The 22584-nt window shown below is 40.9% G+C and overlaps 1 protein-coding gene across 9 annotated transcripts in view; it reads left to right on the plus strand.

Moving 5' to 3' along the window:
- SLC26A8 (solute carrier family 26 member 8) overlaps nt 1-22584 on the plus strand; it is a 71572-nt gene that overhangs the window by 313 nt on the left and 48675 nt on the right. The window contains exons 2-7 of one of the 9 annotated variants that reach the window (XM_082412570.1): nt 917-2473; nt 2683-2982; nt 8097-8283; nt 13332-13471; nt 18490-18606; nt 20447-20628. In XM_082412570.1, coding sequence (XP_082268696.1) covers nt 2898-2982; nt 8097-8283; nt 13332-13471; nt 18490-18606; nt 20447-20628 — 711 coding nt within the window. In that variant the 5' untranslated portion in view covers nt 917-2473; nt 2683-2897. Of the gene's footprint in view, nt 1-5; nt 2474-2682; nt 2983-8096; nt 8284-13331; nt 13472-17358; nt 18607-20446; nt 20629-22584 lie in introns of those variants that run through there. The other 8 variants (XM_082412571.1, XM_082412572.1, XM_082412573.1 and 5 more) reach the window with 8 other exon arrangements.

Consider the following 22584-nt stretch of genomic DNA (forward strand, 5'->3'; position numbering starts at 1 on the left):
AAATATTAGCCCTGCATTAAGGTTGAGGTTTTCCACCCAAACTCTTCTAGTAGTTCTCAAACTTTTATGTGTAGAAGAATCACCTTGAGAGTTTAAAAATGCATATTCCCAGGATCCACAGTGAGTTTAGTTGGAGAGGTCCGTGATGGGCACCAAGAACGTGCATTTCTACAATACGCCCCAGGTAATTCAGATTCAGGAAAGTCCCTGGTATCTCCCTTTGAGAAGCATTTTTAAACCATTACCCTGAAGGTTTGAAACTGATTCCTACCTTGAAGAGCTTCCAGTGAAGAGGATTTTAAGAATTTTAATCATGCCTCTCAGAGTAAGAACAGTTCAGAGAGTGGTCTTCCGGCAGTGTCATATTGGGCAAGTCAATTGACATTTCTCAGACCTTAGTTCCAGTTTATGCAAAGGAGAATTCCTGCCCCACATTCCCACCTGAAAGCTGAAAAAGATAATAAATGTGAATGGGCAAGGTATTCTAACCCCATACCTTGCCAGTCACTGTTAACCTATTCCTACGCTAAAGCTTGTTACAATAGGCAGAATTGGACCCTATCTTTTTTTTTTTTTTTAATTAATAGCTACTTTATTTATTTATTTATTTTATTTATTTTTGGCTGTGTTGGGTCTTCGTTTCATGCGAGGGCTTTCTCTAGTTGTGGCAAGCGGGGGCCACTCTTCATCGTGGTGCGCGGGCCTTTCACTATCGCGGCCCCTCCCGTCGCGGGGCACAGGCTCCAGACGCACAGGCTGAGCAGCTGTGGCCCACGGGCCCAGTTGCTCCACGGCATGTGGGATCTTCCCAGACCAGGGCTCGAACCCACGTCCCATGCATTAGCAGGCAGGTTCTCAACCACTGCACCACCAGGGAAGCCCTGGACCCTATCTTATTCTTACTCATTTCTTTTAGAAATAACTAGGTTCAAGCCAGGACACTTCTCATCACTATCCATGATTATTCTCTTTTGTGTATGCATCCCTTGGAGTGCTCAGACTTTGCCTGTCTTGTTTCAGCATCTAGCACAGCGCCTGGAACATGAAAGGTACTCCATAAATATTTGCTGAACAAATTATGAACAATGACCATGATCTCAATTTAGGAGGCGGTGCAGGATTCTCAGTTCTCCTCAAAGAAAAACAAAATAAAACCCAAAACCAGGGTCATGGGTGATTTGTGGAAAGCTTTCTTTGGATTCAATGTGACTTAGCCTGGAATGTGACTCTTGCCTACGAAGACATGTTGCTTAAAAAAATGTTCCAAGGGACTTCCCTGGTGGCACAGGCAGGTTAATCCACCTGCCAATGCAGGGGAGACGGGTTCAAGCCCTGGTCCGGGAAAATCCCACAGGCCGCGGAGCAACTAAGCCCGTATGCCACAACTACTGAAGCCCGTGCTCCTAGAGCCATGCTCCGCAACAAGAGAAGCCACTGCAGTGAGAAGCCGCACACCTAAAGCCTGTGCTCCGCATCGAAGAGTAGCCACCACTCGCCGCAACTAGAGAAAGGCCGCGCACAGCAACAAAGACCCAACACACCCAAAAATAAAAATAAGGAAATAACTTAATAAAAAATAAAAAATAGAAATGTTCCAAGTCAACCTGCAGGGTAGGGAGCTTTCTAAGAAGTATCAGAGGTTGAAGGAGGAAGTGAGAGCAAAAATGCAACTGTAAAGATATGAGGGGTGGGAGTGGGGAATCAAGGTGATGAGTGCATGGATACCAGGGAGGAAACCTGGAAGTAGGAATTCTAAGAAATTCATATATTTATCCAACAAATTGGAATGAAGTGAGAGTGACCAAAAGGGTAAAGATGAGCAATACATTCACTCATTCAACAAATATGTATTGAATGCATCCTAGGTACCCGGCACTTCTGATGGAAAAGTGATTAAAAAGCAGACAGTTGCTGCCTATGTGGAGCTTACAATGAACAGCAGGGCAATCATTCAATTATTCAACACAAATTTATTGCACACTTACTAGGTCTACCACATTGCTTTAGGCACCAATGATACAGCAGTTAATGAAAGAGATAAAAATCCCTGCCCTTTTGGGGATGAGAAAAATTACAAAAAGGGATAGGTAAAGTGAACAATATATTAGACACTGATACAGTAATCAAGCAAGTGTAAAACTGCAACTAAGCCAAGCAGGAATACAAGGCACAGTGAGAGGCAGTGACTGGGATTGAGCCTCACAAGGTTAAGGGGGTTAGGGGCGGGGAGCAGAGCAGGAGACCTGGGCAGGAGAGTGTCCTTCAGTGGGAGAAGCCAAGCTTGTGGGGCTGAGAATTAAGGTTGGAGACCTCGGTGACCCTCTAGTCTCCAGTTTCCTCCCGCGTCTTCTGTTCCCACAGGGTCGTCGGGAGACTCGAGTGAATTACTGTACGTGAAGTGCGGGGCGCGAGGCCTGGCATCAAGGAGGCCCTCAATCAAGAGTCGTCGAGAGCGGAGGGCTGGGTGACACAGGTAACCGCGGCGCAGCTGGGCCTCTCCCCACTCCCCACGCCGGCTGCCCAGGCTCCGCCTCCTCGCCCCGCTCTTGTCCCCCGCCCGCCAGAACGCCCGCGGGCTCGGACGCAACGGCTCGGGAACCGCCGGCGTCGGCGTCCGCGTCCACAGCGCCGCCCGCCCGGCCGGAGCTGCTTCCGGCTCCAGTGCCCGCCCTCCCGCCGCAGCCCGGGAACTAGGTGAGCCGAGGAAGTAGGGGAGCCGCTGCCGGAGTTGCCCGGAGCCGCGGGCTGCAGGAGGTGGCGGCGGGGCCCCGGCTCGGGCGTCGGGTGCGAAGGACCAGCCCCTCGTTACACTCGGAAGCCCCTGGGCGGGGCCCGCGGCGGTAACCGCAGGGCTAGGCACGTCGCGGCCGCTCAGTCAGTGTTTGGGGAATGAATGAATGACGGCTGTCCCTGGGAGCTTCTCTCTCTTAGGTGTCGTCTCTACTTTTGAAAGGCCGCGTGGAACAGCAGTGAGGAGAGATGGTGTGTGCGTTTGGCAAGCTGAATCCTTCCACACTCGTGGGTCTGAGTTGTTGGAAGCCCCAGAACTGGTCTACTCCATGAGCCTCACCTGACTCCCCCATCCATCTCCTCCTGAGGCCTGACTGCTCAGACGCTCTTTCTCCTTTCAGACCTCACTGCTTTTGTTAATTTTGTTCCTTCTGACTGAGCCCACGCTTCCACCTCTCTTGGCCCCTTTCTTTTCCTGTTAAGTTCTGTTTATGTATGTGTCCCTCTGCGAAGCCTTCTCCAACATCCCCACCCCAATAATGAGTTTCTCTCCAGCACAGCCCTTTGGTAATACTCTCACCAGGGCGCATTAAAGGTAGTTGTCGGTGTGTCCCCACCATCCCCAGCCACTAGACCGAGTGACTGAAAGATACTGAAAGCAATGCTCTTTGCTTGTGCCTTTTCTTTTTCCACATACATTCCCCCTTAAAAGCATAACATAAAAGCATAACGGACGAAGGGCTGTTGTTTCTGATGGAATTACAAATATTTTTTTTGAAATTCTGGAAGTGAATTTTACCTTCCCATGATTGTAGAGAACATATGAAAGATGACCATATGAGAGGATAGTCTTGAAACTAAACTAAGGTTCAGGATTTCACATCTGTTGAGTTAGTAGAAAACTGGGCTGTATTTAAATATTTTATTCTTGGCTTTTTAAAGTACTTTCAGCACATTATGTAAAAGAATCAATGGATGGCTGAATGGGTAGGGGTAGTATGGGGGATGAAAGAGCTAGGTCAAAAGTACCCATGTTAACAGTATGCCCAAATCTAGCACTGAATGACTGAATAAATTAGCTATATTTACAGTGGTCTTCATATTTCATTGTGTATCAGAATCATCTGGAGGGCTTCTTAAAGCAGGCTGCTGGCACATCCTCAGAATTTCTGATTAATTTTGTCTTGCTAGGTTGGGCCTGAGAATTTGCATTTCCAACAAGTTCCCAGCTGATGCTGATGTTGTTTGTGGGACCAAGTGTGGGCTACAGAGATTAATTTCTATTAGTTAGTAGTGAATCCAGATGCCCCAAACTATGTCACATTTGTAGAATATGAAAATAAAACCTTAAGTTGTTCAGACCATGGCCCACCCACCTAAATATTTTGTCTGATGGCAGGAAGCATCAGGGAATTATAGGAGTCAGTAACCGAGATTCCCTCTTGTGTTGTGTCTCAGCTGAAGGGTCATTATCCCATCAGTGTAGTTTGGATTACTTTCTTCTGAAATGCATCATCTTTTCCATGTTAAAGTACATTTGCCACTTGTCAGTAACAGCTTCTGATCATCATACCTTATAGGGAAGGGTCCTGCTAGTGCATAAAAACAAGCCAGTAGGGCTTCTGTGAAGTCAAGAAAGACATAATGGAACTGAAGAAATTTCAGAGATGACTAGTAAAAACAAAACAAAACAATAAGGAAATTATGTGTTTTCCCTTGCTGCCTTTAGCCAGTCATACGATAAGTCCTTTAAAGACAGCTTTCTACCTGCCCCTCCTAGCCATCCTGACTGTGGTCCCATGAGTTGTGACTTGATTGCCTTTCCCTCAGACTACCATGGTAGTAATGGGCTCCCACTGGTCTTTTTGCCTCAGTCTCTCCTATCTCCGGTGCTGTCCAATAGAACTTTCTGTGATGATGGAAATGTTTTATACCTGCCCTGTCCAGTACAGTAGCCCCTGCCACACGTGGCTGTTGAGCACTTGAAATGTAGCTAGTGTGACTAAGGAACTGAATTTTTCATTTTATTTATTTATAACATTTAGGCCGTGCCACGCGGCATGCGGGATCTTAGTTCCCCTACCAGGTATCAAACCCGTGCCCCCTTCAGTGAAGCATGGAGTCTTAACCACTGGACCGCCAGGGAGGTCCCTCATTTTATTTTAATTTAATTTAATTTAAATAGCCACAGGTAGCCAGTGGCTACCGTACTGGGCAGCACAGCTCTAGGCTATACCACTGACATGATTCATCTTCCCAAAGCACATCTCTGTGCATATTACTACTCCTTCTCGAACATTTTAAATAGCTAAAAAGTCCAGGTTCAGCCCAACATTCAAGACCCTCCAGAAGTAGGCCTCAACCTACCTTTTTTGGGTTTGACACTGACTTTACTCAGACCTATTGAATTACTTGCCTTATATTATCTCTGTAATTTTATCCTGTTCTCTTTCTGAAATACCTTATTCTCCTCCCTGCCCCCAGCTTAGCCAGAGCAGAGTTCAAACCATATCTCCCCCAGGAGGCCTTCCTCATCCTTCTAGGTTGGGGTTATTAATCCCACTCTATAGGAGATCACATGGCATTAGATGTGACATCTATTTTAGAATCAGAAAGACCAGGTTCAGATTCTGGCTCTGCTGTTTAATAGTTGTATGATTCTGAGGAACCCACTAAACTCACAAGTGAAATGAGTATAATCATTATCAGGAAAATAACACCTGTCTCTTGAGATGATGTGTGTGAAGAAGTTGGCATATGGCAGGCCAGCAATAAATGTTAATTCCTGTCTTTCCCACCTCTAAAGTCTTATAGCCCCATATTTTGGTATTTTTATTCTACTAAATTGTAGAGTCTTCGTCTTTTTTTTGTTTTTGGCTGTGGTTCCCTGACCAGGGATTGAACCTGTGCCCCCTGCATTGGAAGCACAGAGTCTTAACCACTGGACTGCCAGGGAAGTCCCAAGTCTTTGTCCTTTTGTATTCTCAGAGCACCTAGCATTCAGCAAGTGTTTGTGGAACACTGAATTAATCGACCACAGGTGAAATAGCATTCATCAGTCAGAAATAAATGAAGGCCAAGAATGCATATGGTAGAAATTCATAAGATTGTGAAAATAAAAGCAGACAAACTCACCAAATCCTAGTCTAGTAGATGGTGGCCACCTCTTGAAATATAAATGATGTAGACTGAAGACAATAAAATGAAATCCTTCTTTCCATAAGTGAACTGATGAGATATAATACCTCCTAAGGGTGCGACAACAGAAAACATAAATGCTTTAGCTTTGAAAGAGAGAGAAATTCTTGGGGTACAAACTATAATTTCTGATGGGAGGAGATAAGGATATTTTGTCTTTAACAACAAGGCTCTGGGGACAGAGGTCACACACTGGTGGTTCACAGACTGAATCTAGCCTGCAGAGATGTTTTGTTAATGTGTACTGTGTTTTTTAAAATATGTAAGGTAATTGACAACATTTAAAAGTCAGAAGATTTCACATAAAAATCTGGAATTATGACTTCTCTGGGAAAAGACCAGATCTGGCCATGCTGGACCCCACATGACCCATGGCAACAATTGCTGCAGTTGAGTAGCTGCAGCTACCTTTCCCAGGCCCACTGTTTCCACTATGCTTGATGTTCATATGTTGCCTGCTTCATGCCTGCTTCGTGCTGCTTTCAGAAACAAAATGCTGGATTCTAGACCCTGCATCTAACCCAGGATGGCAATTTTTATAATCTCAATATAATAAGCAAGTTAATTAGGCTCTTTTTAGTTGCCAGGAATGGATATATTCTAGTCATGGAAGTTTATTGTAAGATTACATAGGAAAAGTAAGGAAGACTGGATCACTATTCCTATGGGTGGAGGAAAGAAAGGGAAAAATATTACTTATGTTTTAGTGTACAGTTCTGTTTTTTTTTTCTGTAAGACACGAAGTACTAATTCTCTTAATACACTGTAAAATACCTCTTCCATCCTCTTCTGTATTCCCCAACCACACTCTCACTTTATTGAATTTGTGATCATTAGTTCATAAGTGTTATACAGCTCACCCCTGCTACCCAATGCTTTGAGAGTAAACATACATTATATAACTATGGCCAAGTTACCTAACTTTTCCAAAACCTCAGTTTTATCACCTATAAGATGAGGATAAATAGTAGTATTAGGATTGTTGTTGGAATTAAAAGAAATAACTCATGAAAAAAATCTAGTGCAATGCTTGGTATATAATAAGTGCTCTACAAATCTTGGTGATGATAATGTTGCTGCTGCTGAAGATACAGGATAATTCTGATGGAAAACAAATGTTGCTGATACATTAAACTTGTTTGCAGCCTCACCTATAAAAGAACTACTTGTGTAATCTACATAATTTGAGTGTTTACCTACATATTTTATAACTATGCAAAATATATATTTGTATACTTTTTTACACATTTGTGTGGAAGAATATTAGAGTTCATGCCTTTTTTATTATTCAAAAACACAGATGATCAAGAACAGTTATACTTTCTCCCAGAGATGCCTCTATATCCATCCTCATTAACTCTTTCTTCTCATTCTCTTTAAAACAGCAGGATGATACTACAGATTTTTAAAGCTTAAAGTGACCCTTAGAGATCATATTGTCAAACCATGTCATTTTATGGACAAGGAAACTGAAATTCAGTTTCTGAGAAACTTGCCCCCAGTCATACAGCTAGTTAGAAAAACAGCCAGGGCTAGAACTCCAGAATCCTGATATCCTGTGCAGTGCTTTTTCTGCTACATCATGATGCCACTAACTGGATACTTGACCATAATTCAAGAAATATTTGTTGAGGGCCTGCTAAGCGTCAGGCATTATCCTGGGCTCTGGGGATACAGCCATGAACAAAGTCCTGCCTCTTGGATTTACATTTTAGTGTGGGAAACAGACAATGAACAAATAGACAAATATTGAATCAGGTACTGTTTAGTTCTATGAAGAAAAGAAAAGGGTAAAGGGATAATGATTTTCAATCATTTCATTTCACTGAAATCAATTTTCAGTGAAAATTGGTGATTATACTTTTACCTCTTAATCTTTTCCCCTGCAACATAGCAACATAATTGAATGTAAAGAAAACTAGGCTTTCTAGCTGGACACTTGGGTTCTAGTCCTGACTCTTAATTATTCAAAAACCAAGGCTGTTTAAACTTCTGGGCTTTGGTTTCTCCATTTTGAAAATGAAAATAATATATACCTTGCTTTCTTTACAGGGTTGTTTTAAGTATAAAAGTATACAATAAATGGAATTTTTATTTCCATAAAAATGTGCCAAGGATCTAGATTTTTAAAAAACTGTCTTTTGTTTAACTTCTTTCCACTTATCCAGGAATGATGCAACCAGAGAGGAGCTTCCACAGTTTGGGCTCTAGATATAGGCAAAACTCTTTCATGTATGATGTGAAGCGAGATGTGTACAATGAGGAGACCTTTCAACAGGAACACAGAAGGAAGAGTGCTTTCTCTGGGAACTTGGACATCGACATCAGCACCGTCAGTCACCATGTCCAGTGCCGGTGCGTGTGTGTGATCATTCAGCTGCCACCAAGCTGGCAGCCCTAAAACTCTACTTGACACCTTTGGTGCCTACTTCTGTTTTCCTCCTCTGAACTCCTGTCATCAGAACCCTTAGCTTATTGCATAATTCCTCTACAGTTTTTTTGTGGTTTGTCTTGTAGCACCTTCTTTTTTTGTTTTTAATTTTTAAAATTTTATTTTATTTTTGGCTGTGTTGGGTCTTCGTTGCTGCACACTGGCTTTCTCGTTGCTGCGCGGGCTCCTCATCGTGGTGGCTTCAGAGCACGGGCTCTAGGCGTGTGGGCTTCGGTAGTTGTGGCGCGTGGGCTCAGCAGTTGTGGCGTGCGGGCTCAATAATTGTGGCGCGCGGGCTCAGTAATTGTGACACACGGGCTTAGTTGCTCCGCAGCATGTGGGGTCTTCCCAGACCAGGGATCGAACCCGTGTCCCCTCCACTGGCAGGCAGATTCTTAACCACTGCGCCACCAGGGAAGTCCTTTGTAGCACCTTGTTGATTATAAACTTCATGGACATAAAGACCTTGGCTGTCCCCCACAACATCTAGGGATGATATTTAATAAATACATTGTTTGATTAACCACCATTGCCACTCTCCTAACAACAACAACAAAAGCAACCGTGGTGAACTAATTAATGATAGCAGAATGACTATGTAAACCCTATAGTTCAGGGGCTCGTAACCTGTTTTTATGCTGTGAACCTTTTAGCAGTCAATCAGAGCTAATGAACATCCTTTCAGAATAATTTTTTGTTTTACTTTTTTTTGTTGTGGTAAAATATATATAATATGAAATGTGTCGTTTTAACCATTTTAAAGTGTACAAATTAGCAGCATTAACGACATTCACGTTGTTGTGCAACCATCACCACTATCTATTTCCAAAACTTTTTCATCACCCCAAACAGAAACTCTGTACCCATTAGGCAATAACTCCCCATTTCCCCCTCCTCCAGCCCCTGGTAACCTCTCTTCTACTTTCTGTCTCTATGGATTGTGTATTCTAAATATTTCATTTAAATGGAATCAGACAATATTTGTCTTTCATGTCTGGTTTATTTCGCTTAGCACAATGGTGTAGCGTGAATCAGTACTTCATTTCATTTTATGGCTGATGATATTCCATTGTATGTGTGTACCACATTTTGTTTATCCATTCGTCTGTTAATGGACACTTAGGTTGTTTCCAATTTTTGGCTATCGTGAATAATGCTACCATGAATATTGGCATAGGGGTATCTGTTCAAGTCCCTGCTTACAATTCTTTTAGGTATACACCTAAGAGTGGACTTGTTGGATCATATGTTTAACTTTTTGAGGAATTTTTTTCATAGCAGCTGCAGCATTGTGCATTCACATCAGCAAGTGTTCCAATCTCTCCATATCCTCTCCAACATTTGTTATTTTCCATTTTTTTAAATTATAGCCATACTAGTAGGTGTAAAATGGTATCACATTGTGTGTTGCTTTTTTTTTTTTTTTTTGCATTTCCCTAATAACTAAATATGATGAGCATCTTTTCATGTGCTTATTGGTCACTTATGTATCTTTTTTGGAGAAATGTCTATTTACTTCCTTTGCCCTTTTAAAAATTAGGTTGTTTATCTTTTTGTTGTTGAATTATAGGAGTTCTTTATATATTCTGGATATTAAACCCTTATCAGATATATGATTTGCAAATATTTTCTCCCGTTCTGTAGGTTGTCTGTTGACAGTGTCCTTTGTACACAGTTTTCATTTTAATGAAATCCTATTTATCTGTTGTTTTCTTTTGTTGCTTGTGATTTATGTGTCATATTTAAGAAACTATTGTGAAATCCAACATAATGAAGATTTTCCCCTGTTTTCTTCTAAGAGTTTTATAGTTTTAGCTCTTAAATTTAGATCCTTGATCCATTCTGAGTTAATTTTGTATACAGTATAAAGTAAGAGTCTGACTTAATTTTTTTCCATGTAGCTATCCCATTTTCCCAGCACTATATGTTGAAGAGTCTATTCTTTCTCCATTGAATGATCTTGGCCAGAATATTTTTAAATGCATAAAATACATAGTATTATAAAGGAAACCAGTTATATTGAAATATAGTTATCAAAATATGAAAATATCCAAAAATTATATTTAATGATTATGGGCCTAATAACTACCATACTTTCTAAGTAATGATGAATATAAATGCTATTTTAATATATCTGCAGCAATTTTAATGTAATATGAAAATATTTGTGATTCTATTGGTGAAGAAGTCAAGCTCTGCTGATACTACTGTGGTTTGTTGTCAATGTTCATAACTGAAGGAAATGCTACATTTCAGTTAGGAGGTTAGTGAAAATAAAGATATAATTTTTCCTAAAGTCACATACCCCCATGAGTTCTATCTAGAGACACCTTGGTCATCCATGGGCCTCAGGTTAAAAACCCTTTGTGACCTACATCATGATATTAACCCTAACTACTCAAACTGTCCTCACTCACACTCCAGATTTATTAGTCCCTCTTGTCCCTTGATTTATCACTCACAATTGGCATGAGTTAGGTTACAAGTGAAGAAGGCCTCCATGCAGCCCTATTGCAGATCTTCCTCCCTCTGAGCCTTCTCCTTTGCCCATATCCTGCCTTTTGCAAGTTGTGGTCTTGGATGTCCCTCCCCTGTCCTATATCACAACTCTCATTTTTTCTGCTCCAGGATGGGTCAGAGGTCATATATCAAAGAGAGCATTGGGGGGCCACATTGGTTTTGTCTCTACAAAAGGATAATCTTTTCCTGACTTATACCTCATCATAAACAGGTACTACCAAAGAAATTTCAGCCTTATTCCCCTCCAGCTGCCCTATCCTTAGACCCTTAAATCTGACCCACACTGCCTCCCATGGGTTTTTATAGCAGTGCTTATTCCCTACTTCTAAAACAAACAGTTATATCCACTTCTGAATTTTAACCTGAAAGGTAGCACAGCACTGGTTAAGAGCAAGACTCAGAAGCCAGATTGACTGGTTTTGAATCCCAGTTCTGCTGCTTCCCAACTGTGTGACCTTAGGTAAGCTATCCATGCCTACTGTGCTTCAGTATCCTCATCTATAAAATGGGGATGATAAAAGCACCTACCTTATAAGGCAATTGTGAGGATTTAAAGAATATTTGTAAAGCACCTAGCGAATAGTAAAAAAAAAATAATAATAATCTTTTAATTTCATCTCTTCCGTTCTGCAGAAAACCTCCTATCTTCCTTCATTTTCTCCCTTTTAGTTACCCAACTGCAATACTCCCTCTCTTTAAAAAAAATCTCCCCTGTGCTTTCACATCAACTCTTACATTCCTCACTTTTAAGATGCCTTAACTAGGATCCAGATTCATGTCGAAGTGCTTATAACTCTTCCACCACCAGCTTCAGTTTCTGTTCCTCTAACTCCTTCCTTGATCCCTGTCAGTCTTAGGTCCTCGTTATTCCATGTCCAGTTTATTTTATTGCCATGCCAAAGAGCTTTGATGACTCTCCCTAGGGTGGCTGGTCTTCCAGGGTGGCACATGGAGAGGAAGGGACACTGGACCAGATGCAGAAACAAATTGTCCCAATGCCATGCTGTATTCTCTCCCATAGATGGCCATAATTGGAGACAGCACACTCTCCACACCCAGGGATTCTCATAAAAATAGCAATGTGGTGTTCTTTCTAAACCTATGGTCTTGCTTCTGGCTCCTGAGCAGAATTCAACAGCTGTCAATAGGAACTGTGATGGTAATAGACTGGATAGAACACTGAACTAAAAATCACGAGATCTGGTTTCTAGCCCCAGTTCTGCCCACACTTGTTACTGTGACCTTGACAAAGACATTTACACTTCTTTGGCCTTAATTATCTTAGGGACTGTAATGCTCATAGTTGTTAGAGTCAAGCATATTGAAATTACTTCTTTTCTGAGCACACATTTTAGCCTTGCATACACTGAAGTTATATTTGTTGCTACAGTCAAATCCCAATTATTCAGCTACAGCTCATACATGAAAAATCTCCATACTCTTTGTTTTCAGCCCATAATGAGATGTAAATAGCAAAAAGCAATTTAAAACCATATTAGCTTTACTAATGGATTAATTGATTAACAGATTGATTGATTGGTTTACAATGATTCTGCTGTTTTAGATGATCTAAAGGTTAAAGTAGGTTTTCTCAATCTCAGTACTGTTGACATTTCGGACCATGAAATCATTTCTTGTGGAGGGCTGTCCTGTGCATTGTAGGATGTTTGGTGGCGTCCCTGGCCTCTACCCACTAGATGCGAGTCGTGATAATCAAAAATGTCTCCAGACATTACCAGATGTCTCTTAGGAAGCAAAATTGCTTCTGGTCGTTATCCACTGGGTTAAAAGATAATAAGGGCTTATTTTATTGCCTTTTCTTTCCATGGCTAATGCCATAAGCACAAGACTCCATATTCTATATTTTCTATAAATTTCTGCATATTACAGGTCAAAGCCATGTAGAGTTAATGCTTGGTAAAAATTTTAGTATACGGGAATGATGTGAATGTGTTAATTCCCTGCCACCCACCAATAGCACATCTCAAAAAACTGTCCTTACCAAGAGAAAGCCATAACAGTCCATTTTTCTACTGGAAAATTTTGGTAGGTTGAATTCTTTTCAAACATTCTGTAAAGCCACAGGCCTGATTCGTATGCTGGACTTACAAGGCTTAGTTCTTGTCATATATATGGCACTGGTTCTCAGTTGAAGGTGATACTGTCCCCCAGGGAACATTTAGCAGTGTCTGGAGACGTTTTTCATTGTCACGACTAGGGAAGGGGATGCTACTGGCATCTAATGGGTAGAGATCGGAGACGCTGCTAAACATCCTGCAATGCACAGGACAGCCTCACAACAAAGACTTACCCAGTCCAATATGTCCAAATATCAGTAGTGTTAAAAGAAACTCTGTTGTATGGGAAGAAGAAGGTACTCACTATGCCTTTTCTTGGCCATTGTGGGCTTTTTCTTTGGAGAACCTAATCAAGTCTCTGTTCTTTCTCACAGCTGCTCATGGCACAAGTTCCGAAGATGCATGCTTACAATCTTTCCCTTCCTAAAGTGGATGTGTTTTTATCGATTCAAGGATTGGCTTCTTGGAGACTTACTTGCTGGGATAAGTGTTGGCCTTGTGCAAGTTCCCCAAGGTAAGAAAGATACGAAGGTTTTTCACCCACAGACAATACATCAGACCTGGTCACTTGTCCAGAGTAAACAAATTACCTGTGCTAGATGACTAGAAAAAAAATGTGAATTCCATTCACATCATTACCATTTGTTTCCTTACCTGCCAAATTTCTAACTCTTCTAGGGTAGTTCCAAAAGTCTCAGTTTAGTTTAGACCCCTGATACTTTCTAGAGTATTTGTAATGCCTGCTCATGGTCAATTTTTGCTTAACTAGTCATTTTATACTCCAATAGACCTCACTTGGCATTGGTTTTACTTAAAAAGGTGAAGGGTAGGAAACACAGCATGCTAGCTTCCCTTCAGCAAGTCACACACACAGCAGTCCAGGGGCTACTCTTTGGTCTTACAAGTAGCAATTCAGATATAACACAACAAGATCACACAGATAGGTACGGGAGCTATCTGGGCTTTAGAAGCCTCATTTCCCAAATAGGAACCAACTTCTCTTGTAATTCCCATAACTGATGCCTCCATGGGTCCCACAGCGACATGCCCAGTTACAAGAGTCATTGTGCTCTGAGAAGCTCAAAGCTAAGGCTTCCCACAAGATATTAATCTTTTTTTTTTTAATTTTTATTTATTTATTTATGGCTGTGTTGGGTCTTCGTTTCTGTACGAGGGCTTTCTCTAGTTGCGGCAAGTGGGGGCCACTCTTCATCGCGGTGCGTGGGCCTCTCACTGTCGCGGCCTCTCCTGTTGCGGAGCACAGGCTCCAGACGCGCAGGCTCAGTATTTGTGGCTCACGGGCCTAGTCGCTCCGCGGCATGTGGGATCTTCCCAGACTAGGGCTCGAACCCGTGTCCCCTGCATTGGCAGGCAGACTCTCAACCACTGCGCCACTAGGAAAGCCCCATATATTTTTTTAATGTAGAAAATTCAAAAGAATCTACAGATAAATTAATAGAATTAATAAGATTTTATCAAAGTTGCTGGATATAAGATGAGTAAATAAAAATCAATTACATTCCTTTATACCTGCAGGAAACAGAAAGTGAAAAAAAAATTTTAAATACCATTTACCAAAGCATAGTAAATATGAAGTAAGTTGTAATGAAACTAAGAAATGATGTGCAAGACCTCTATAGAGAAAAATATACAACTTTATTGAGAAATATTAATAAGGACCTAAATTAATTGAAAGATAGCATTTTCCAAGAATAGGCAAATTCTTTTGAAGAGCAACATGGGAGGATTTGCTCCTCCAGCTATCAAGACTGAATATAAAGTTATAATGTTTAAGATAATGTCCATCAAAAGTAGAAAGAATAAATAAGCATTCATATATACATATATTGGAATACACAGAAGGAAAATGAGCACTCTCAAGCAACTCACAGCAACATGGAAGATGCTTATATGCATAATAATAAGAAAAATAAGCAGAAATAAAAATTGTGTACAGTGTAATTCCATTAATATAAAGTTCAAAAGTGGACAAACTAAACTATACTGTTTAGGGATATGTATACCAGTGGTAAAACTATAAAGAAAAGCAAAGAAATTATTATCACAAAAGTCAAAATAATGAATACCTCTGTGGGGAGGGATGGAGTTGTGATTAAAGATCTGGTTGGGGATAACATGGGTGTTTGTTTTATAAATATTTATTAAGCTCAACATCTATTTTAATGCACTTTCTATTTATTTCACAACAAAAATGGGGATTACTAAATTTATTACAAAACTATTACTAGACTAATTACTAAAAAAAGTAATTAAACAGTGTGGTGACTTCTCTGGTGGCGCAGTGGTTGAGAATCCTCCTGCCAGTGTAGGGGACACGGATTCGAGCCCTGATCCGGGAAGATCCCACAGGCCACAGAGCAACTAAGCCCGTATGCCACAACTACTGAGACTGCGCTCTAGAGCCCGTGAGTCACAACTACTGAGCCTGCGTGCCACGACTACTGAAGCACGCGCGCCTAGAGCCTGTGCTCTGCAACAAGAGAAGCCACCGCAATGAGAAGCCCGTGCAGCGCAACAGAGTAGCCCCTGCTCGCCACAATTAGAGAAAGCCCACATGCTGCAACAAAGACCCAACACAGGCAAAAATAAATAAATAAATTTATAAAAAAACAAAACAGTGTGGTATTACAGACTTAGACAATTAGGCCAGTGGAACAGAAAAGGGTCACACATTTATATGTTGCATGGTTTGTATCAGGTGTGTCACTATAGAAACAGACTTTTAAAAAATTATGTGAAACAATTGAATACTTATATGAAAAAAATCAATTTGTAGACCTCTACCTCACAGCATACACAAAAATCTATTCCTTGTAGATTAAAGACCCAAATAGGAAAGATAAAACTATAAAGATTTTTTTTGGAATAATATAGGAGAATATCTTCATGGTTGTGAGGTAGAAAATGTTTCTTAAACAAGACACAAAAAGCACTAGCCTAAAAGGAAATGACTGCTAAGTTGAATTAAATAAAAGTTAAGAATTTCTGTTTATTCAAAGATGATGAAGGTTGAAAAGCAAACCATAGAATACCCAACAAAGGACTTAAATCTATAATATATATATTCCTACATACCTGTAAGGAAATGCTAAGTAAAATTGATCAACATTATTGGTAATCAATGAAGTAGAAGTGGAAATTAACTAACTCATACACACTAAAATAAAAATTCTGACAGTATCATGTGCTAATACAGATGTAGATAATGGGAATTGTCATACGGTGTTGGTGGGAATGTAGATTGTACAACCATTTGGAAAACAGTTTGGCATATTCTGGTAAATGCCCCAGCAGTTATGCTTCAGGGTATATCATCTTGAGGAATTTATACATCTGTGCACCTGGAATCATGTACAAGAATATTCATAGCAGTATTGTTCATAATGGCCCCCAAACTGGAAACAAAGACAGGAGACTATGTAAGCCTGGAGACGAAGAGAATGGGGAAGTAGCTGCCTGGATCCTGATGGCTTTTTAGTTCTGTTTCCAGTCTCTGATGAGGCCCCACTGACCTTTGTCCTCTTTTAATAAATTTCCTATTTGGGGAATTCCTTTGTGGTCCAGTGGTTAGGACTCAGTGCTTTCTTTCACTGCCAGGGCCCGGGGTCAAGCCTGGGTTGAGGAACTAAGATCCCGCAAGCTGGGCAGTGCGGTCAAAAAAAATTCTTCTCCTCTTTTGCTCAAGCTGATTTGAGCAGGTTTTCTGTTACTTGCAGTCAGCTGAGGCTTGCTTAGGGAAAATATGTGGAAGGGGAACCTATAAATTACAAAAGACTCAAGAGACATATCTACTAATGTAAGGACCTCATTTGATATAAACACGAAGATTGTAAAAGAAAGCACAACATCAACAACATCAACAAAACAAAACACAACATATGATAGCAAATAACTTTTTTAAAAGATCACCCCCAAACCCACCATACCTCTGGTTCAAGGTCTCTCATGAGGTGGCAGTCAAGCTGTCAGTTATCTCAAGGCTCTACTGAGGCTGGAGGATCAGCTTCCAGGCTCACCCGTGTTTGCTGGCAGGCCTGGGTTTCTCACCATGTGGGCCTCTACATGGGCTGCTTGAGTGTCCTTACAACACGGCTGCTGGTAGGACCATGTGTGGGGCCCAGTGCAAGGTGACAATGCAGAGTCCCTAGTTCAGAAATTATCCAGAATTTCAAGATGGTCAGAGTAGAGCATTAAGCCAAGTGTGGAGGCTTTCTAAGCCCAGGGCACTATGTGATTGCATAGGTCACACACCCTTGAAGTCAACTCTGGCAGCTGATGACCTGAATGAAAGAGAGAGCCAGAGAGCAACCAAGACAGAAGCCACAGTCTTCTTGCAACCTAATCTCAAAAGTGACATCTTATCATTTTTGTTGTAGCCTATTTATTAGAAGTAAGTTATTTCACGCTTTAAGGGTGGAGCTCAAAAAAGGGCATGAATACCAATTAGCCATTGTAGATCATCTTAGAGGTGGTCTACCAGTATAACCATATAAGAGAAATCAGGGAAATTTGAATATTGACTGGATATTTGATGATGTTAAAGAACCATTAATAATTTCTTAGGTGTGATAATGGTATCGTACTCAAAAGAGGGTGTTTTTTTAAAAGATATATACTGAAAATATGTACAGATAAAATGATTTAGTGTTTTGGATTTGCCTCAAAATAATATGGGATGGGAGAGGAATGGGGGCATTGATGAAACAAAATTGGCCATGAGTTGACCATCGTTGAAGTGGGTGATGGGTACTTGGGGGTTCATTATACTCTATTTTTCAGTAAGTTTAAACTTTTCCATTAAAAAAAGCTTTGCTCGTTTAAGGCAATAAATTGGCTCACCGGACTCATAACTGATTTCTGATGAGCACACTGGTATGATGTAAATTGAAGGGAGTCCTTCAGGGAAGGAGCTGTGGACTTGAGACATCAAAGGATGACACCATGCATGTTAATCCATTTGCCTCAAAATTTCCAAATTCTCATGGTGCTTCTTAGAAAAGAAAGTAAATACTGAAGAAGGAGCTGAAGGAAGAGACTGGAGTGGTTGGCATATGGAAGAGAGACAACACATACCAACTTGGAGTCACATCAGTTAAGTGTGACAGTCCTTGCCTGTTCTCCAGCTTTTTCTCCAGCCCTGGAGGATTCCTAGGGCCTTCTTGTACTAGACTGGGGGTAAGAATGGGGCTGCTTCTGAGCTGTTGGAATTAAAGGTCTTATTGCTGTGATGTTTGCTTTCCATGATTTGCATGAAGGCCTCACAGTGAAAGGTGTTTAAGCCTATGATTTAGAATTGATGTGTAAAAGCTTGTGATAAAATAGGAAGAGAAGTTAGAAATCAAAGGAGATAATAAAAAGTACTAATTAAAGGCTGTATGCCAAGGGATTCTGTTACCATAGTCAGCTGTATACATGGGTCATTTTTATTTTAAATATTCTTTACAGTTTTTATTTCAGGTGACTTTTAAAAGCCAGGCTACCTTTGCTTACTTAAATTATCTTGCTTTTCAGGCCTGACGTTTGGTTTGCTGGCAAGGCAACTGATTCCTCCTCTCAATGTCTCTTATGCAGCTTTCTGTGCTTCAGTAATTTATGGAATTTTGGGATCATGTCATCAAATGTCCATTGGTGAGTTCAGTGCCGGAACCACAGGAGGTGGATGAAGTCTCCATCTCAATCATTTACTTATTGCTAAGGAACCCAAGCTAAAGCTATGTTTAAGGTAAAAAGAAAGGAGGCAGAAGATGGATATTCTATCCATAGGGTTAGCGTTCAGATTTTAGAAATTGAACACTTCTTTTGTGATATTATTAATGTCACCACCAGACAAACAGGCCAGCAAGCTATTAAAGGAATTATAGGACAAGAGGTACTTTTCTTGGTGAAATTACCACATGTTGGAATCTGACTATCCTCAACCTGGAAGATCCAGAAATGATTTTGCCAAAACTCCTAGAGTGGATCCACTTTTCAGCTGTACCCATAATAACCAAAATCTGTGGACCTGATTTATAATAATCATGTCAGGGCTTCCCTGGTGGCTCAGTGATTAGGAATCCGCCTGCTGCAGGAGACACGGGTTCGAGCCCTGGTCCGGGAAGATCCCCCATGCCGCAGAGCAACTAAGCCCGTGTGCCACAACTACCGAGCCTGCACTCTAGAGCCCACGAGCCACAACTACTGAGCCCGTGTGCCACAAGTACTGAAGCCCACGTGCCTAGAGCCCGTGCTCTGCAACAAGAGAAGCCACCGCAATGAGAAGCCTGTGCACCGCAGCAAAGAGTAGCCCTTGCTCACCGCAACTAGAGAAAGCCTGCGTGCAGCAACGAAGACCCAATGTGGCCAAAAATAAATAAATAAATAAAATAAATTTATATAAAAAAATAATAACAATAATCATGTCAGATTATTAATTTACATGGAGAAAATGCTGTCATAGTAATCAAAGCACTCAAACCCACAGGATAAGCACTTTTCTTCCCTAAGTCAAAAGTCCATCTACTAATTTATAATTGGAAATGACTGTTACAGAGACCAGACTAGCTGAAGGTCATATAATTAGCACAATTACTTCCCCTAGGTGAACCTATACAGAAATCAAATCACAAAATGCCCTGAGAGTCTCAGAAGGGCATCGCCAACATTCACTCAGTAAAGTGCCTTTTTCTGAGCTTCCACATTGTATAACTGACCGAGCAACCAACATTGACCATTCTGTCACAGTTTTTCTCCAGGTGTGTTTGTATATTCAGTCCAGTTGCCATCCCATTCTGTTGAGTGCTCCTTTGCCTTTTTTAAGGACAATATTCCATATCTTTACTAAAATCTATTATATGTTGATTTTACATTTGAACACTAAGAGAACTATTTTATTCCCATTTTTCCAAGTTCCCAGGGCACATTACAATCATTTCCAAATACTGATAACAAGGGCTACTAGAGTTTTGTTTCTGTTAGGTACTTTAAAGGTAAGATTTGCCTTTGCCTCCCTTATGTTGATAGCAAAAGTAAATGAAATTATATTTGAAATAGGTTTAGCTCCATGTCATTTTGCACCTATTAAATCCTTCATAAGTGTTAGGTATTATTTTTCTTCTTATTATTATTGATTAGCTTTGTTTTCTGATCCTTTCACCACCATCTCATTTTTTACCGTTTCTAAGAACAGGCACAGTGGCTGAGCCTGATATACATTTCTAGTCAATTTCTCTTTAATCCTACTCCATATGCCCATAACGCAAAGAGGTTAATACCTAGACCACCAAGATCTGAAACTTGTGAGTTGGTTACAGTACGTGGAGCCAGAGTTCTTTTCCCTGCTCTTTCTTATTTCTTGGTGGGCACTTTCAAATAAGAAAAGTTTGTCAGATCAAGGGCAAAACATCAGACCATGCCTTGCTTTTGTCAATATCTGTCAGTTTACCTGGACTTAAAACCTCACTTTCTGCCTAAACGTTTTCGTTCATAGGTACATTCTTCCTTGTGAGTGCTCTGACGATCAATGTCCTGAGGACGTACCCATTCAACAGTGGCCACCTAATACTGGGAACTTTCATCAAGGATGACTTTTCTAACCTCTCCTTCTTTGAGAACTATAACAAATCCTTGAGTGTGGTGGCATCCACAACTTTGCTGACTGGGATTATTCAGGTAGGACCTGAGTCTCTGAACCCCTGAAGAAGCAACAAATAAATAAAGGGTCTGCACGTGGACCCCTTCCTTTAATTGCTCCTGTTACCCATTGTGATATATCTGGAACTTAAGTGATTTAATTTTTCAAAAACTTATGGGTCTTCTGGATAGGCTGTCTCCTCAGTAACAAAACTTCTCCCTCCTCTGAAATCTACCACATTGGTTTAGGATGAGATACTCAATATTCTCATCAGTCCTTAATACTCTAAGACTAAAGAAGGGTCCCAGGGACTGTGGCCTAGAGTTCTACTCATGATTTCACGTTTCAAAAAATTTCTTTCTATTCTTTCAACAAGAATAGCATTCATGGGCTCACATACTATATTTTTGGTTAGTGAGCATTAGAGTCAGACCTGAAATCCTTTTTCTGCAATGACAGGACTCAGCTAATGGACAGTATCAATGACTTATTAAAATATCAAACCTTATTTTGGGCAGTGTCTTTAATTTCTTCTGAGAGTCTACCATCTGAAGTGTCACCCACTGAACTAAAGTCACATATTTCAGTTTTATTTCTCTTTCTTCTCAGCTAACCTGCTCTATAGCTAATTTTCACTGATTTCCCCTGGGACCATCTTTTATTAGGCAAGGACTTATTGGAAGCCTACAAAGGCAGGCTATTATGGTAGGCTGACTCCAGCCCTGACACTTACCAGCTATGTAACTTACTTAAGTTATCTTACCTTCGTGGGCCTCAGTTTCCTCATGTTTAAAATGGGAATAATAATATTTGTATTGCAGAGTTCTTGTGAGGATTAAGTGAGAAAATGCATGCAAAGCATTCAGCCCAGAGCCTGTCAAATAGTAAGCATTAATAAATTATAATTACCAAGTATAGAGAAATGAAGTTGGTACTTTCATAGAGACCAAAAATTTTTTTTTAAATGATATAATACCAAGCTTCCCTGATGGTGCAGTGTTTGAGAGCCTGCCTGCCAATGCAGGGGACGTGGGTTCGTGCCCTGGTCCGGGAAGATCCCACATGCCGTGGAGCAGCTGGGCCCACGCGCCACAGCTGCTGAGCCTGTGCTCTAGAGCCTGCGAGCCACAACTACTGAGCCCACGTGCCACAACTACGAAAGCCTGTGTGCCTAGAGCCCATGCTCTGCAACAAGAGAAGCCGCCGCAATGAGAAGCCCGCGCACCACAACGAAGAGTAGCCCCCGCTTGCTGCGACTAGAGAAAGCCCATGAGCAGCAACGAAGACCCAGTGCAGCCAAAAATAAATAAATTTATTTTAAAAAATAAAAATAAAAAGATATAATACCTGTGTTTAAAATATTCAATCTTGTAGGAGAAGACAAAATAACAGGCAGTAAGTCAGCAACCTATTAATTATCTAAGTGGCCTTGGCAAGTTCTTTCCCCTTTTTTGAGTGTCATTTTTTTTTCATGTAATAAAGGAGGAGATATTCCATTTACAGGAAGATGGAATATATGTACTTTTGCCTATTCCTCCTGCTAAGAACAACTAAAAACCTTGGAAAATTATATACAAAACAAACGTAAAAAGACTCTGAAAGGTGAAGAGAAGAAGACAAACTGGCTCAGACCCAAGGAACAACACAGTGGTGAGTTCCTTGGGTCTTCTTTTTTGCCTCATATAGCTCAAACTTGGTGCTGAAGAAGCCAGAAACCCAAAATGCCAACACGGGCAGACCAAAAAAAGCCCCAACAAAAGTCTGCTCTTTATAGCCACAGGACCAGGAAAGACTAGCAAGACTGAAAACTTTTACCCAATAACTGCTCTACTCCAGACAAACACCAAAAAAACCCCGCAAAAAACAAACCTGTGGTGTCATCCCCACTCATGCCAGCAAAGGCCAAGCAGGGAGCTCAAACTTCCACCCTCACCCAGCTGTAATGAGGTAGCCACCCGGGGTATTGTCAGAGAAGGCCAAATAGGGAGTCAAGA

Source organism: Balaenoptera physalus (genome assembly GCF_965194825.1).
Source record: "Balaenoptera physalus genome assembly, chromosome: 11".
Classification (NCBI taxonomy): domain Eukaryota; kingdom Metazoa; phylum Chordata; class Mammalia; order Artiodactyla; family Balaenopteridae; genus Balaenoptera; species Balaenoptera physalus.